This window comes from Canis lupus, chromosome 23 (genome assembly GCF_011100685.1).
Source record: "Canis lupus familiaris isolate Mischka breed German Shepherd chromosome 23, alternate assembly UU_Cfam_GSD_1.0, whole genome shotgun sequence".
Taxonomy (NCBI): domain Eukaryota; kingdom Metazoa; phylum Chordata; class Mammalia; order Carnivora; family Canidae; genus Canis; species Canis lupus.
Genome location: NC_049244.1, coordinates 17,303,161 through 17,316,652, shown reverse-complemented (window position 1 = coordinate 17,316,652; position 13,492 = coordinate 17,303,161). Strand labels below are relative to the sequence as shown.

The 13,492-nt window shown below is 37.8% G+C and overlaps 1 protein-coding gene across 9 annotated transcripts in view; it reads right to left on the bottom strand.

Annotated features, from left to right (window-relative positions):
- Window positions 1–265: 265 nt before the first annotated feature.
- The window catches only part of NEK10 (NIMA related kinase 10), a 228,214-nt gene continuing 214,987 nt past the window's right edge, over window positions 266–13,492 (bottom strand). For all 9 annotated transcript variants that reach the window (XM_038570664.1, XM_038570669.1, XM_038570670.1 and 6 more), the window contains 4 exons: window positions 12,837–12,945; window positions 10,782–10,834; window positions 10,641–10,696; window positions 266–6,332 (listed from right to left, as the gene is read on the bottom strand). In XM_038570664.1, coding sequence (XP_038426592.1) covers window positions 6,284–6,332; window positions 10,641–10,696; window positions 10,782–10,834; window positions 12,837–12,945 — 267 coding nt within the window. In that variant the 3' untranslated portion in view covers window positions 266–6,283. The remainder of the gene's footprint in view (window positions 6,333–10,640; window positions 10,697–10,781; window positions 10,835–12,836; window positions 12,946–13,492) is intronic.

Genomic DNA, 13,492 nt, shown 5'->3' with positions numbered 1-13,492 from the left:
ACTCAGAAGAAATAATAAATACTTGTTATCTAAAGTCACTTAATTTTGAAGTACTCATTATGCAACATTGGTGGCAGTAGATAGTTGCCATCAGTTAAAGCTGTAGGAAATATTTGAGCATAAACATACATGATCACCTTTTTGGAGCTTTTTTTTTTTTTTCATCAAAAGATTCATTAGCATAGAGAAGAGATTGAGAGAGCTAGTGAGAGAAAAGCGATGATCATTTGCTACAAACTTGACAAAAAGAGAGATTCTTTTCCACTAAGATTGAAAATACATTTTTAATTTTTCTTTAGCATTTTACAGAGCATATTTAAGCAATAGCAAAAATAAAGGCCACTTGCATCTTTTATATAAATCTTTCATAGAGGCATTACCTTTCTCTTCTCTTCCAGGGCCTTAAACTTCATCACTTCGGAGCCTCAATGTGCTCATGCCAGAAGTTTTTTTGGAGGTTTGGGGAAGATAAAATCAGGTGCAGAGGAAGAAGTCCATCAGCCCTCTCCTTCTGAACCATGCCCTGTCACACAACTCCCCACACTCCCTCTCACTATACGAGAAGCTTGTAACCATGCATGACCCTGATAGAAATGCCCCATATGCCAGACAGAAGAGAGGCCCGCAGATGCGACTGGAACAGAAAGGGATATGCTCCTGGAAGCTACGGGAGAAAAAGTGGATTGAAGGTGCTTTTCCATCCTGTGGGTGCAGTGGACCTGTGGCTGCTCAGAACATGGAAGCTCTGGGCAACATGAGATTAGGGGCTGCACTTTTTTTTCAGAGAGCAGTTCTGTTCTTTTTGATCTTCACAAACTCGCCACTGGGAACAACAGAATATAGGAAGCATCATAAATTAGTTTTGATCCACTAAATGTCAGTACACAAAATGCACATAAGAGATTTTCCTTTGAGGTGATTTTTGTTTTGCATTTTGGAAGAGAACAATGATGGAATCTTTCCATTGCCTGATTATCAACTGGTTTACTCACAAACTGAAATACATTGAAATGCTTCTTTTCTAATCTAGCTAAGTGTAAATGTATTCAAACCTGCCTGCATTTATCTTGAACATCCACATATATTTCTTATAATATTTGGTTTGCCAGTCCAAAGAGGCCTGAGGCCATGGAGAAAAGATGGGGAAGCAAACATGGTGCCAGTGGCAGAAACATATTCCCTGAATGGCTGAATGGCACACAGAATCATATCCTTGAGAGGAGTCTAATGTCTTTCAAATGCTTCACAGGGACCCTGTCCTAAAGACAGGACTTATATATGATTGGGGTGTCTTAGGGGCGCATCTGCTGCTCTTCTGGTGTTCAACTCACTGGTGACAGTGCAGAGAGACCAGTCCATCAGTAACCACATGTGAGAGAAGACACCAGATCTGCTGCTTCCAGGAGACCCAGAGCAGGAATCATTCAAGCATCGGGAACTGCCTGGCCCCCTGACTGCCCTGCTGGGAGATGCCAGGCTCTGGGATACCACTTGCCTTCTACTTGCCCTGTGACTTCTCAGTTTTTATTTGCAGATTGTCCTAACTCGATGAGTCATCCTCTAAGGGATTTCACTTCTGGGTGCTTATATTTATTTGCCTCCCTCAACATCATGTGGGGTTCATACAAATACTTCTTACATTCCTTCTTGATATAAGGTATCCCTAAACCAGCTCCATTTCCTTCCAAATTCACTGAAATATGAGGCAAACATACTTGTATGAAGGGCAAGGAAAGCTAAAATGTAATAGCCATGTACAAGCATTATATTTCTTTCCAGAATTCTAACTTAAATGGTGCTTGAAATGGAAAACTAAGTCATGGATTAAGGATATTATTTTATAAGTAGCATTTGCAGTCTGACTTACAGGTGCTAAGGCCTCAAGCTTTTGTTCCTCTTGGTCTGTTATTCTAGTTCAAACCTCTCTCTGCTTGTTTTATGGAACCAGTTCATCACATGTTTGCAAAAACTTCAGCTAATTTTTCATTTGTGAGTTCACCAGATCAATTCCAAGCATCTATCCAGTCAAAGTGACAGTCACTTTCCATAAGCAACAAAACTTCTGTCTTTGTTCAGATGAAACAAAGGTAAGCTACTTCCAAATGGCAGCCCTTAAACAGTCACACATTTGCTCTAATGAATGCTCTTCTGTTATCTCTAAATACATTTCCTGGGTACAGTGCAAAGCTTCATAGTACAAAATGGAAAAAAAAGGCAGCTTGCTACAGTTTGAGGAATAATATTCAGTCTTCAATTGAGAATACAGTTCACTTTTATGATAAAATGAATAAACTTATAAAGATGTTAAAAACTGGTTCATTACTGCATGTATGTAGTAAAAAAACTCTAACCTAGCTCACATACCAAGAATGCTCTATGCTTCTATGGAGCACGATCTTCATTTTTAAAACAACTGTTGCCCATGGACCCAGAAGACATGTAAATTTGCAATATCCATCAGTCACTCTGTCAAAATCATAAAATCCTTCCTATCCCTCTTGAAAATCTCAAAGCAACATCACAGCAGGAATGTAATCAACCATAACAGTTATATTTACAATATGCAATTTAACCACAATGACACACATAAGAATTTCTTTATCATAAAGTTGTTTCCCTGAGACATTTGTGTCTTCCTATCAATGTGAAAAATGGCATCCAAGGGTAAGCAAATTGCTAGCAGCACATTTCAATGGAAAATATAATCTATCCAAAATTCTGTCAATTTCCATCAATGGACATAGTCTGGAAGACCCAAAAGTACATAAAATACACTTATTATCACATTCAGTTGCTGAACATGAAGAATTTCATGTTTAGATGGAATTTCACCCCAAGAGTCAAGATCAACATAGAGAAGCACTGTGCTTCTCTTGCTCACGAGCCCTTCATAGCTGCATCTCTGGGTTGCCAAGGAGCTGGTTCAGATTGATTCCTTTGCATTGCCTCTCCAGCTCATTTCTGTGTTCATGAATACACACCACAGAAAAAGTAAAATGCAAGCAATAAAAGTACCTTACAAAGAAGTTTTTCCTGCCTTCAAATAGAAGCTGAAGCCATTTCTAAAGGAATCCAGTATATCTGTACACAGTTCCTTGCCATTCCAAAAAAGGGAGAGAAATAGCAATAAAAATATTTTGCAATTCAGCAAATGAGATGGAGGGATGCGGATACTATGCATAGTAATACTGATACAATTGACTAAACAAAATTATTGCCTTCCCACATCTTACATATGAGTGGTGATTAACTGATGGTATTGCTGGAATTACATGTAATCAACCGGCCCTGTACCTGTTGTTGATCATCAGGATTCATAGTATTTTACAAGGCATAGATGGTACCTCTAAGAAGACCTTATCTCCTAATCAGTTCCATCACTTGGGTAGATTGCATAATAGTAGATCTTAATTCTGCTTTAGAATGCCCAGCGTATGCACACTGCCCAGTGCCACAGAAGTGTCCACCTTAAACTCCGGCAGCATTTCTCAAGTAAGGTCCTGAAATTCACCCATGAGAACTGGGTCTAGTGTCCATGTTACTATTGCTGGAGACCTCCAGTTAGATATCAGACAACCGGAAGAATACAAGGTTAACAACCAGCAAGTACATATGCCTGCTGCAGTCACTTCCCTGCAAATGGAACATCTTGCTTTTAAAAAGCAAATTAAGGTTTCAAGTACACATATTCAGACAGAGTTGGTAGATCAAAACATAATTAACTGAAGCATTTGTATATCCACAGTGATCTGAAAAGGCTGATTCGTATTCTGTTCCATACAAATATTCAGTGACTGAGAATTAGACGAATTCACACGGATTCCATTGCACAACAAATAATTAACAATTATACGAGAGAGAGAAAAAAAATTTAAAAGCAATCAAGCAAAGGTTACGAGGCCTATTACCCTCAAGTAACAACTTCTTTGCACTAGAGGGCAGTTTGGAGAGTGAAAACAAAATGATCATTCTTGTTTTGTAAGGGCGGGTGCTTCTTGTCGCAAAGTCAGAAAGCGAGGGCTTTTGAAAAGACAGCATCGCTGTTGGGATGAGACTGCATGCACCAGAGGGATCCCTCTCCAGTGCCTCGCCTTCTCTTGGAGGCCTGCTCTTGCCCTGGGAGAAGGTGGATCCAGTGACTGGTAATTTAAGAAAGGAATCAAATAGAACACATTCATGACTTTGGCAAAAGAATTCCATCAGCATAGAGTTGACAGGCCTAAAGCTGTACAGCAGGACATCCATTTGTTATCTTTGTTAATTCGTACTGGCTTCTAGCATAATAAATGCCACTCCTATGGTCTAAAAGAAATAGTTTGATGGAAACACTTTGTTCCCTTTCTGGTCAATAAGGTCAACTGTATGCATTAGAAAATACCTTCAAACAGATCATCTCTCTCTCTCTCTCTCTCTCTCTCTCTCTCCCTCTCTCTTTTACCAAGGTGTAACCTCTGAATACTATTCTTTTCTAAACTTTTTTGACAATATATTATCATTTGAGAAAGAACTTTATTGTTCAAACTTTTACCCCACAGTTGCTTTGTTTCTAGGTATTGGCTCCTATCACAATTAAAATTTATGCCCTTGTAGGCCTCTGCCTCTTACACAACGAGGAAATGCGCCCGTTTCGTACAAGAATAGAAATAAAAAATAATAGTGCAAGTTCAAATTCAGTTGGGCTAGGAATAAAATTTTACCTGGGTAAATCAACAAAATCATTTTGATTTTACACATAAATTTCACATATGAATGGAGTTGGTTTATAAGCTGAAACTGACATTTTTCATTACTGTAATTGCATCTGTTATTTTAAGTTACAGTGTATTTGTAATCATTAATTTGGTTTAAAGACAAAGATTCATTGGCAATTTTCAAAGTCATTAGTTAAAGGAAATTTGGGTATCATTTAAGTGTTGAACATACAAATTGTAAAAGCAGTATGGATTCACATTAAGAGATTTTCCATACTATACAAAAGGTTATTATGTTTCAGCCATTGTAAATATATTGAACTAAATCCTGTTCAATCATACTAAAAATATATCAATGCAAATAAAGATACCAGGACTCAGTGAGAAGTAAATAAAAAGCATAATTTCAGCCTTCAGATTACTAGTTATATAGAATTAAAATGTTCTTTAAGCAGAAGTGCAGTCTGGCTTGGCAATAAGGGCATTTCTGGATGGTACACCAGTTATAAGCCAGTTGAAGAGATGTTAGCCCAATAAGAATCTAGAAAATTTTCATCATAAAGTCTCCCTACATAGGAATGGAACATTATTTGGCATTCTGACTTCTTGGGGGTTTTTTAGGGATGCCTCAATGAATAAATAAAGGACTTATATTTTATTATATAACTTGTTTTCATTTCAAATTCCCAAACAATAAAAATTTTAAAACAATATAGGTGATTTTAGTGAGAAGGGACTTAGAATAAGGAATATTGCATGTCTTTCATAGATTCTATGAACTCTTCAAAGTGCTCTAAAAACACTATAAGTTTGATTAGCAGCAAAGCATTAGCCTAATCAAAACCTCTCCTCCCTCTCCATATATATAGTATACACACACACACTGTACAGCAATATATTCTATTAGTCTAGCTTACATCCAACAATTTGACAGCTATTCCCAGAGTCTGTGCAAAGGTTACAAATACTGTCTACTGTCTTCAGGCCACTAGCACCCACTGGTTAAGAGAGGACCAATCCTTTCCTTAAAACAACAACAACAACAACAACAAAATTCAATTACCTATTTTGAATTTCTTTTAAAATGAAAAAAGGAGGTGAATACAGTGAATTGCCCAATATATTATTACTCTGGGGTCTTTAATATTCTCTAAAACTATTTTTATACATGGAAGGCTAGATGCCTTTAAACATAGTTTCTGTAATCCTAAATATAAAACATTCCATTGAAAAAGATGACATTTTGTTTGTTTTTTTTTTGGTTGTTTCTTTTTTAACTTGGAGGAAAGTTCTGTGAGGTGCAAGTTTCCTCCCCACAGATGAATTTTGCAGCATTTTCTTCCAGGAGCACACTGAGAGCCCTGTCATCCTGTGTCTACCGCATCCGAGGTAGCCTTCGTACAGAGCCTCGCATGCTGCCGCGGCCACATAACCTAGCACAGGACCTCCAGAGAGAGGCCCTGGTGGTTCCATGACATCTTGGTCTTTTCCACACTCTTCCAGCAGCTCCCAATCCTTGGGCATCTGGTAGAGCTGAAGTCTAGAACTTGAACTTCACTAGGAAAACGAAGTCCATTCAAAATGCAGGGTTTTCATCTTTTGGTTGGGTGATTCTTGGTCCCCCATGGATAGGAGTGATATCTAGAAGATTCAGAAGTGGAAAGAGTTCTTTATAATAACATACATTTGACTTCACACATTCAACTTCAAAAGCAGCCGCTCAGGGATATATGTAAATAGATCACAGTGAAGAACAGGTGATTCTAAACATAATAGGATGGGGCATTTTTAGAAAGCCCCCTTTTGCTGAGTCTTTCTCAAATTACAAACTCCATTGGAAATGATAATCCTTTATGGAAAAACAAGCACCTATTCAAAGTAGCTTGTAGTTTTAAACATTTAATTTGCATGTTATCAGTTAATTGGGAGAAAAAGCAATGCAAACTGTAGATTTCTTCTCTTACAAATTCTACTTCTTTTTTTCTTTAAGATTTTATTTATTTATTAATGAGAGACACAGAGAGAGAGAGAGAGGCAGAGACACAGGCAGAAGGAGAAGCAGGCTCCATGCAGGAAGCTCAACGTAGGACTCGATTCCGGGACTCCAGGATCAAGCCCTGGGCTGAAGGCGGTGCTAAACAGCTGAGCCACCGGGGCTGCCCTTGAATTCTACTTCTTAATACAGATTTCACTGTTAAAAATGTTAACATGTACCCCTAAGTTTATAAGGAGGATATGCCTGCCATCCATTCACCTGCAGGATTCAAACAGTTTTACTCTCACAAACAACAATGATAACATCAAGGCATGCAAGGCTATCACCTTCTGGTAAGGAAGCTAACTGTTTATGAATGTATAATATAATTAATCATTCACCCCTGCAAATGATCAAGAATAGTGTGCTTTGGGCTGGCCACATTTATTCTGACCTTATTTCATTGTCTTTACACTACTTTCTTCCTCTCCCTTCCTGGTTGCCTAGAAATGAGGAATCCCCCATTTTGCCTAGGTCTCCTTGCTGCTATTTCTGTTTCTGTTATAATTTCATTTTCCTAACGCAACATTATTGTGCCTAAGATAGTCTTGCTAACCAACAGTCCTAGCAGTCTCCCCATTATTTAAACCATTACAGGAACTGTCCCAGAAGACAGCTAGTAGATAATGGTTTTATCCTGAGCCTTCAGTTTGATGATGGCATCTCTCTATCCCTAACTAAATATTCACTCTAGGACCTAGGCTAAAAATGTGCTGTGTCTTGACTTCATGATCTAGCTGCTGTCTGGGTATTTGGTAGATACATATAAGTTTGAACTGTCTTATGTGGTAAACATTAGTAATACAGAAATTATGTATGCAGTTCTCTGTGTGACCAAGATCACTATAACATTTTGCTATGACAGTGACAGTTAAGATAATGACAGAGACAATGAGAACAACAGCAGATCTGGGTAGATATTGGTGACTGGTAGGTGATTTAAAACACTGTTTCCCATTTCTAACCACCTCACTAGGGCAGCTTTCTGAACTTGTATTCCAAGTGAAAGACTGAAGAAATACTGGAGTAAACAAGGTTAACAGATTTCTTCCTTATAGCACATCTCAGACTCTGTAATGATGTGTGTCACCATCCTCTAAAAATGGAAAACTGTACTTTCAGAGTTTCCCAAATATATTTGATCATAAAACTTAATTTTTCAGGGAACATCTATTAGCATCTTTGATAATATTGGCTATTCTATGGAACCTATTAGGGAAAATATTGATTCTAAATCCCTGTTCATGTCCAGTGATATTTAGCATCTTCAGTCTTTTGACTATGGAAAAATCATCACTGACATCGCTGATTTGATTCATATTTGAACTATGTGTATTTCCAGCCTGAGAACTCTTAGGTGCTTCTAAGTGTTGGCTGACTTATTTCTTGGTAATTAATTTGGAACACCAGTAAACAAGTATTTAAGCACAACCAAGTGTTACTTTTTTTTTTTTTTTTAATTTTTATTTATTCCTGATAGTCACAGAGAGAGAGAGAGAGAGAGGGGCAGAGACATGGGCAGAGGGAGAAGCAGGCTCCATGCACCGGGAGCCCGACGTGGGATTCGATCCCGGGTCTCCAGGATCGCGCCCTGAGCCAAAGGCAGGCGCCAAACCGCTGCGCCACCCAGGGATCCCCCCCAAGTGTTACTTTTATTAGTAAATTGTGAAGAGTCTTCTCTCAAGCTATATTCTATCACTGTTATAAGAAGATGAAAAGGGAATATCATGGATATAAACATTTTTTTGTGAGTGATTCATTTTAATTTGGTGCATTTTAACAAAATTTTATGTATGCTACATCCAAAGTATTTTTCTTGAACTTGATCGTTTAGAATATGTCTCCATATTCTATTCACAATTCTGAATATAACTAAATAATTTTTTGTCTTCATTATTAGGCATCTTTTTATCTATTAGAATGAGAAAATTTGCAATGTCTTTTAATATAGGAGTGAAGCTTTAGAAATAGAAATGTTTGAATTTTTTAAAACTTAGGGATAGAACTGAAAAGGGATAAGTGTAAATTTAAAAATAAGACTAAAATTATTTTTAAGGGAAAATAAGTGCTCTTGTAAAAGCTTTCTTAACTATCTTACACACCTCACTTTTTACTGACAGTGCAGTTTCTGCAAAAGTATGAAGCCATTCACTGCCCACAATCCTGGGCCTCTAAGAATATGCAGATAAATTATGACAAAAGTAACCTTTGCCCCAACTCCAAGCCAAAGGCACTTAAAATAAAAAGGGGCTAAGAGTCAAAAACAAAGACACTTGTCCTATCAATGAAAAGCTGGATCTACTCAGCCCAAGAATAAAAAATGAAAATTCAAAGTCTCTCCAGGGAAGGTGGGAGGAGAGCATTTATGAAGACAGTGATTTCTATTAATAATATACTTTTGGAAAATGAGAATTATTCATTTCTCTGTAGTTATTAATCACAACAGAACTAAATTGACAAAGGTAGTATTTTGGAAATATATTATCAAGCCAAAAGAGCAAGCAGTTGAATAATCTTATTTGTGATTCATACGAACAACTTGTTGAAATAAAGGAAGCATAAAAAAAAAAGTTGGAAACAGAGCTAACCTCAAAAAGAATCTAATTTCCATAAATAACATAACAGCTCTTGAGGTCTCTTTCTCTTACCCAGACTAATATCTTTGGGGACGAATTCTGTAATGATTTAAATAGTGTTCACAAGATAGCTTCATGGCCAGAAAGGAAGGCAGTTCCTTCAGGCATAAAAGGCTACTTTGAAAGAACAAATTAAAGCAACTTGGAGCCACATAGAATGTGGATGTGGTTGCTTATGACCAATTTGATGATTCAGTAATGAGGGGGCTCCTTGGAAAAGTCAAGGGACAACTCATGTGTAGGCATTGTCAGTGTCTACATCCTCTCATCCCTGCCACTTTGTAGCATGCTGGCCTGTTTTCCAGCTGCCAACACCTGCATTTCTTTTCCTGAGGGTTTCTCTGGCCTCTGAAATCTGTTCTGTTCATCTTACAGAAGACCAGAAATGCCAGGGAACTAACAATCTCTGTGAGAAAGGCCACAAAATATGACCAATGGAAATGGTAGGACAAATACCTGGGCTCCCTCAGTCCCTGAGTGGGTTATCTGAGGTATGTATTCTGTACTTACTTGCTCTCAGATTTCCCCAGTGGGATCAAGTCCTAGTCAGCCACAATGGTAACTCGCTTGAAAATGAAACCTTTACTGAAATATTTCTTCACTCCCCTACCAGTGTTTCCCAGAATTGCCTCTAAAGTAAACTAACTGCACTCAAAACTTTGTGGCCAACACTATGCTCAACAGTAAAATGCAGGAATCAGAAATGCACAGAAGTGATAAAACACTATATTTTTAGAGCACAAATAGTGCTTATGTTAGAAGATAATACACAGCCCCAGTAAACTGAGGTTTCTTAGTTAGGCTAAGCAAATGGTAATACATAACAATAAATTCCTTTTCCACAAATACATCTTAAATTCACGAGAAGTAATTCTTTGTTTAGTCGCATTTCCCACTGCATTCTATTCAAATAAGGGGTAGATTTCAGTGATGGAAATCTGAGTTTACAGCTCTACTAGGATGGAAAAATGTTTAATTTTAAAGAAAATCCTAGAAATGCTTTTCCATTTCATTATGTTTCTTATTTTTTTCTGGAAGTAAATTACTACTAAGCTATCACCCTTTCTTTTTTTCAACAGAGAAACAGCAGCTGCATCCATACAAAAGATAGGCAACATACATTCTACCTATGGTTGTATCTAGCCTAAGCCAAGATATTTCTTAAAAGTATTTAAAATAAAAGTTGGAAAAAAAAGTCTCTGTAATCCAGAATAATCAGATCTAACATCCAATGATCCAATTGATCCTTCACATTTAAAAGAAAAATCTAGAAGTCACCTGTTAGATGTAAAGTTGTAATAACCACTTTCCTCTAGGACTTCTTCAATCACAGTCTGAAGTCAGAAAAAAGAAATTCAGATTAGTATTGCATTAAAAGCACCAAAATGAAATTGTTCAAAGGTACTGCAAAAACCTCACCTGCATCTGTTCATATGTTATTCCCTCCTCTGAATCAAAGCTGGTACGCAGACCTGAAATAGATAGGGTATGGAAAGTCTGACCTTTGGTTCACATTTTCTTAGTTAGACTTTGTTGGTAATTACAACTCAACTGTAGTGAAAACAGTTTAGTTGTGATAAAGATGAGTACTTAAAAGCACTTTCCAAATGATCTTGCTTTGAATACTCAAACTCTTTGTTTCTCTTCCTTTAATAACTGGCTGCTTTGGAGGCAGCCATAACAAAGTAATATACAAGGTTTAGGGGCATTTCTCAGTGTATAAACTGGGCCATTAAGTAAGAGAAGTGTGTGTGCCTACACATGAGTGCATATGTGTACATGTGCGCACATGCACAGGCAAGGTAAGGCATATTCCAAACACAAATGACCTGATGGGCAAGTTTTCTGATTAAAAACCTTTCCTTCAGCCACAAGGAAAACCAGTAAATATGTACCAGAAAGAAAATGAATTCTTGGAGGCAGAAATAGACAGTGAAAAACAACGAAGACCTGGCCCTTTCCTACAACTGCCAAGAGAGAAATAAAGTGTACTTAGTGCCAGAAGGCAATACTTTCTCTGATGTGTGTTCTAAGGATGATACACCAGCACCTAGCCCAACTGAGTGCTACCCAAAGCAACACTGGCCAGCTTCCACTCTAATCAATCAACACGTGTTTGCAGGGAGGCCCAGGAGCCCCCTCCACTGAGCAAAGACAAAAAGGATGGGTTGAAGTTGAGGTGAGGCATGAGGCTGATGAGTCAGTCCTGGCAGTTCCTCTTCAAAGCTCGGTGCCAAGGTGTCCCCCAAGAGTGCCTGCAGGCTCTGCTGTCTGAGCCTGCGGCCTGACTGCTCTGATGAGACTGGCCTGCTCCACCCTGGGGTGGCACCTCCAGATGCCCTGGACGTCTGTCAATTGCCTCTCAGGCCACTCAGAGACTTCCAGCAGAGCTCTTGGTTTCAACAGCATCACTACTGTAAGAAGTCTGGCCTGCAGACTGTCTGACCTGCCCTGGAGGCACTTTTAAAAGCAAAAGACTTTAGAAACCAGTTTATTCTGATCTTATGGGTTTCTCGGGGATTATTTTAAATGTAATTCTGCCTACAGGTTGGCTTTAACCCAGGAATCCAAGAGGTAGGGAAAGCTTGAGAATCAATACATGAAATAATTTGCCCAAATTGAGGAGGGGATGGCGAGTCCCCCTTTCACTGTCATTCCTATCCCTGACACCAAGTGACCTAACTAGTTTATAGTGATTTGAATATTATTTAGGAACTCTGAATCCTCAGAGTGGCTTGAAGGCCTCTTCTTAGAGTTCAATTATCACAAGAGTCACATTATCCTGTACCCCTTCTAATGGCCAAGCATTCTTTCTATGTTTACATTGATCCTCATTATAACCTTATAGTGCCAAAGACCATGTTTACTACCATTTTATAGGCAAGGAAACTGAGGTTCGAGAGGCCAAATAATTTGCCCAAGGTCAAGTGCTAAATGTTTGCGCTGAGGTTCAAATTTGGGTATCCAGGTTTTGAGAATCTGCACCTTTAATCCCCATGCTATATAGCCTCCTGATGAGAGATTTATGTAAAAAAGAAAAACAAATTAAATATGTTTGATGTAGATTCTTCAGATAAAGTTTCAAATGTTCTCCATTTTAAATATTCAAACTCTTCATTTCTGCCTTTTATCTCCCTGGATGCTTTTGGGTATTTGATTTTCCCTCATCAGATAAGAAGAAATAGAAGGAAATACAATTCACCCACACAGATTCTGCTGTTTGTTTATGGCATTAATAAATGATCAAGGAAGCTGCCACAACAGGGTAAGATAAATTATAGGGAATTTCTATATTCCTACTGTATATCCCTTCTAACCATTGCCATAGATAATCAAAATAAGTTCTATTTTTCTTTTAAATTGAAGATAATAAAAAAAATAAAATAAATTGAAGATAATCTTTTAAGGATAGTTGTTGATCCAAACAATATATATCTTTGTGAAAGCCCGATTTCCTGTGGTAAAGACCATTACCTGCTGGTTCGTCTGGGGACAGGCTGTTTCCACCTGATGAATGATGTAATAAATGGTAATCTGTTGTGAAAAAGTTGGGCTCGATTGGTTCTGGAGATCCCTGAGATAACTGGAACGGAAAAGGCAAAGCCACAGGTTATTCTACAGTCAGAAGCAAATGACAGGAGACCTCTTTCCCTATGTCTCAGCATGGAGAATTTAGTGCTCGTGGTTTTCAATCTCTTGTAAATAGATAAAGGCACATCTTCCTTTCAAAAGAACTTATAAATCAGAAGCAGGCAAATTACAGTGAAAGCAAAGTAGACAATTCCCTGGTCACATGAAAAAATAAAAAGAACTCTGCACTTTATGGCTTTATGAGAGCAGGACAAAAATGGATAGAAAAATAATGGCATAGGTTTGGGACATCAAAATGTTATTTGTATCAGGCATATGAAGAATAAACTCAATTATTCAGCAGAACAATATGTTTAGCCCACATCATCATTGTTTCTCATGCATCTGTTTTAAACAATGCCTCCTTGCTAGACTGAGGCAAACAAGTTTCTTAAGACATTTTTCTAAATTACTATTGCTTAATTTTAATCTCCAAACATGAATCTCTAACACTCTAAAGAGTAATTCACTAAATGACACACTTTATTAAGATTCTAATT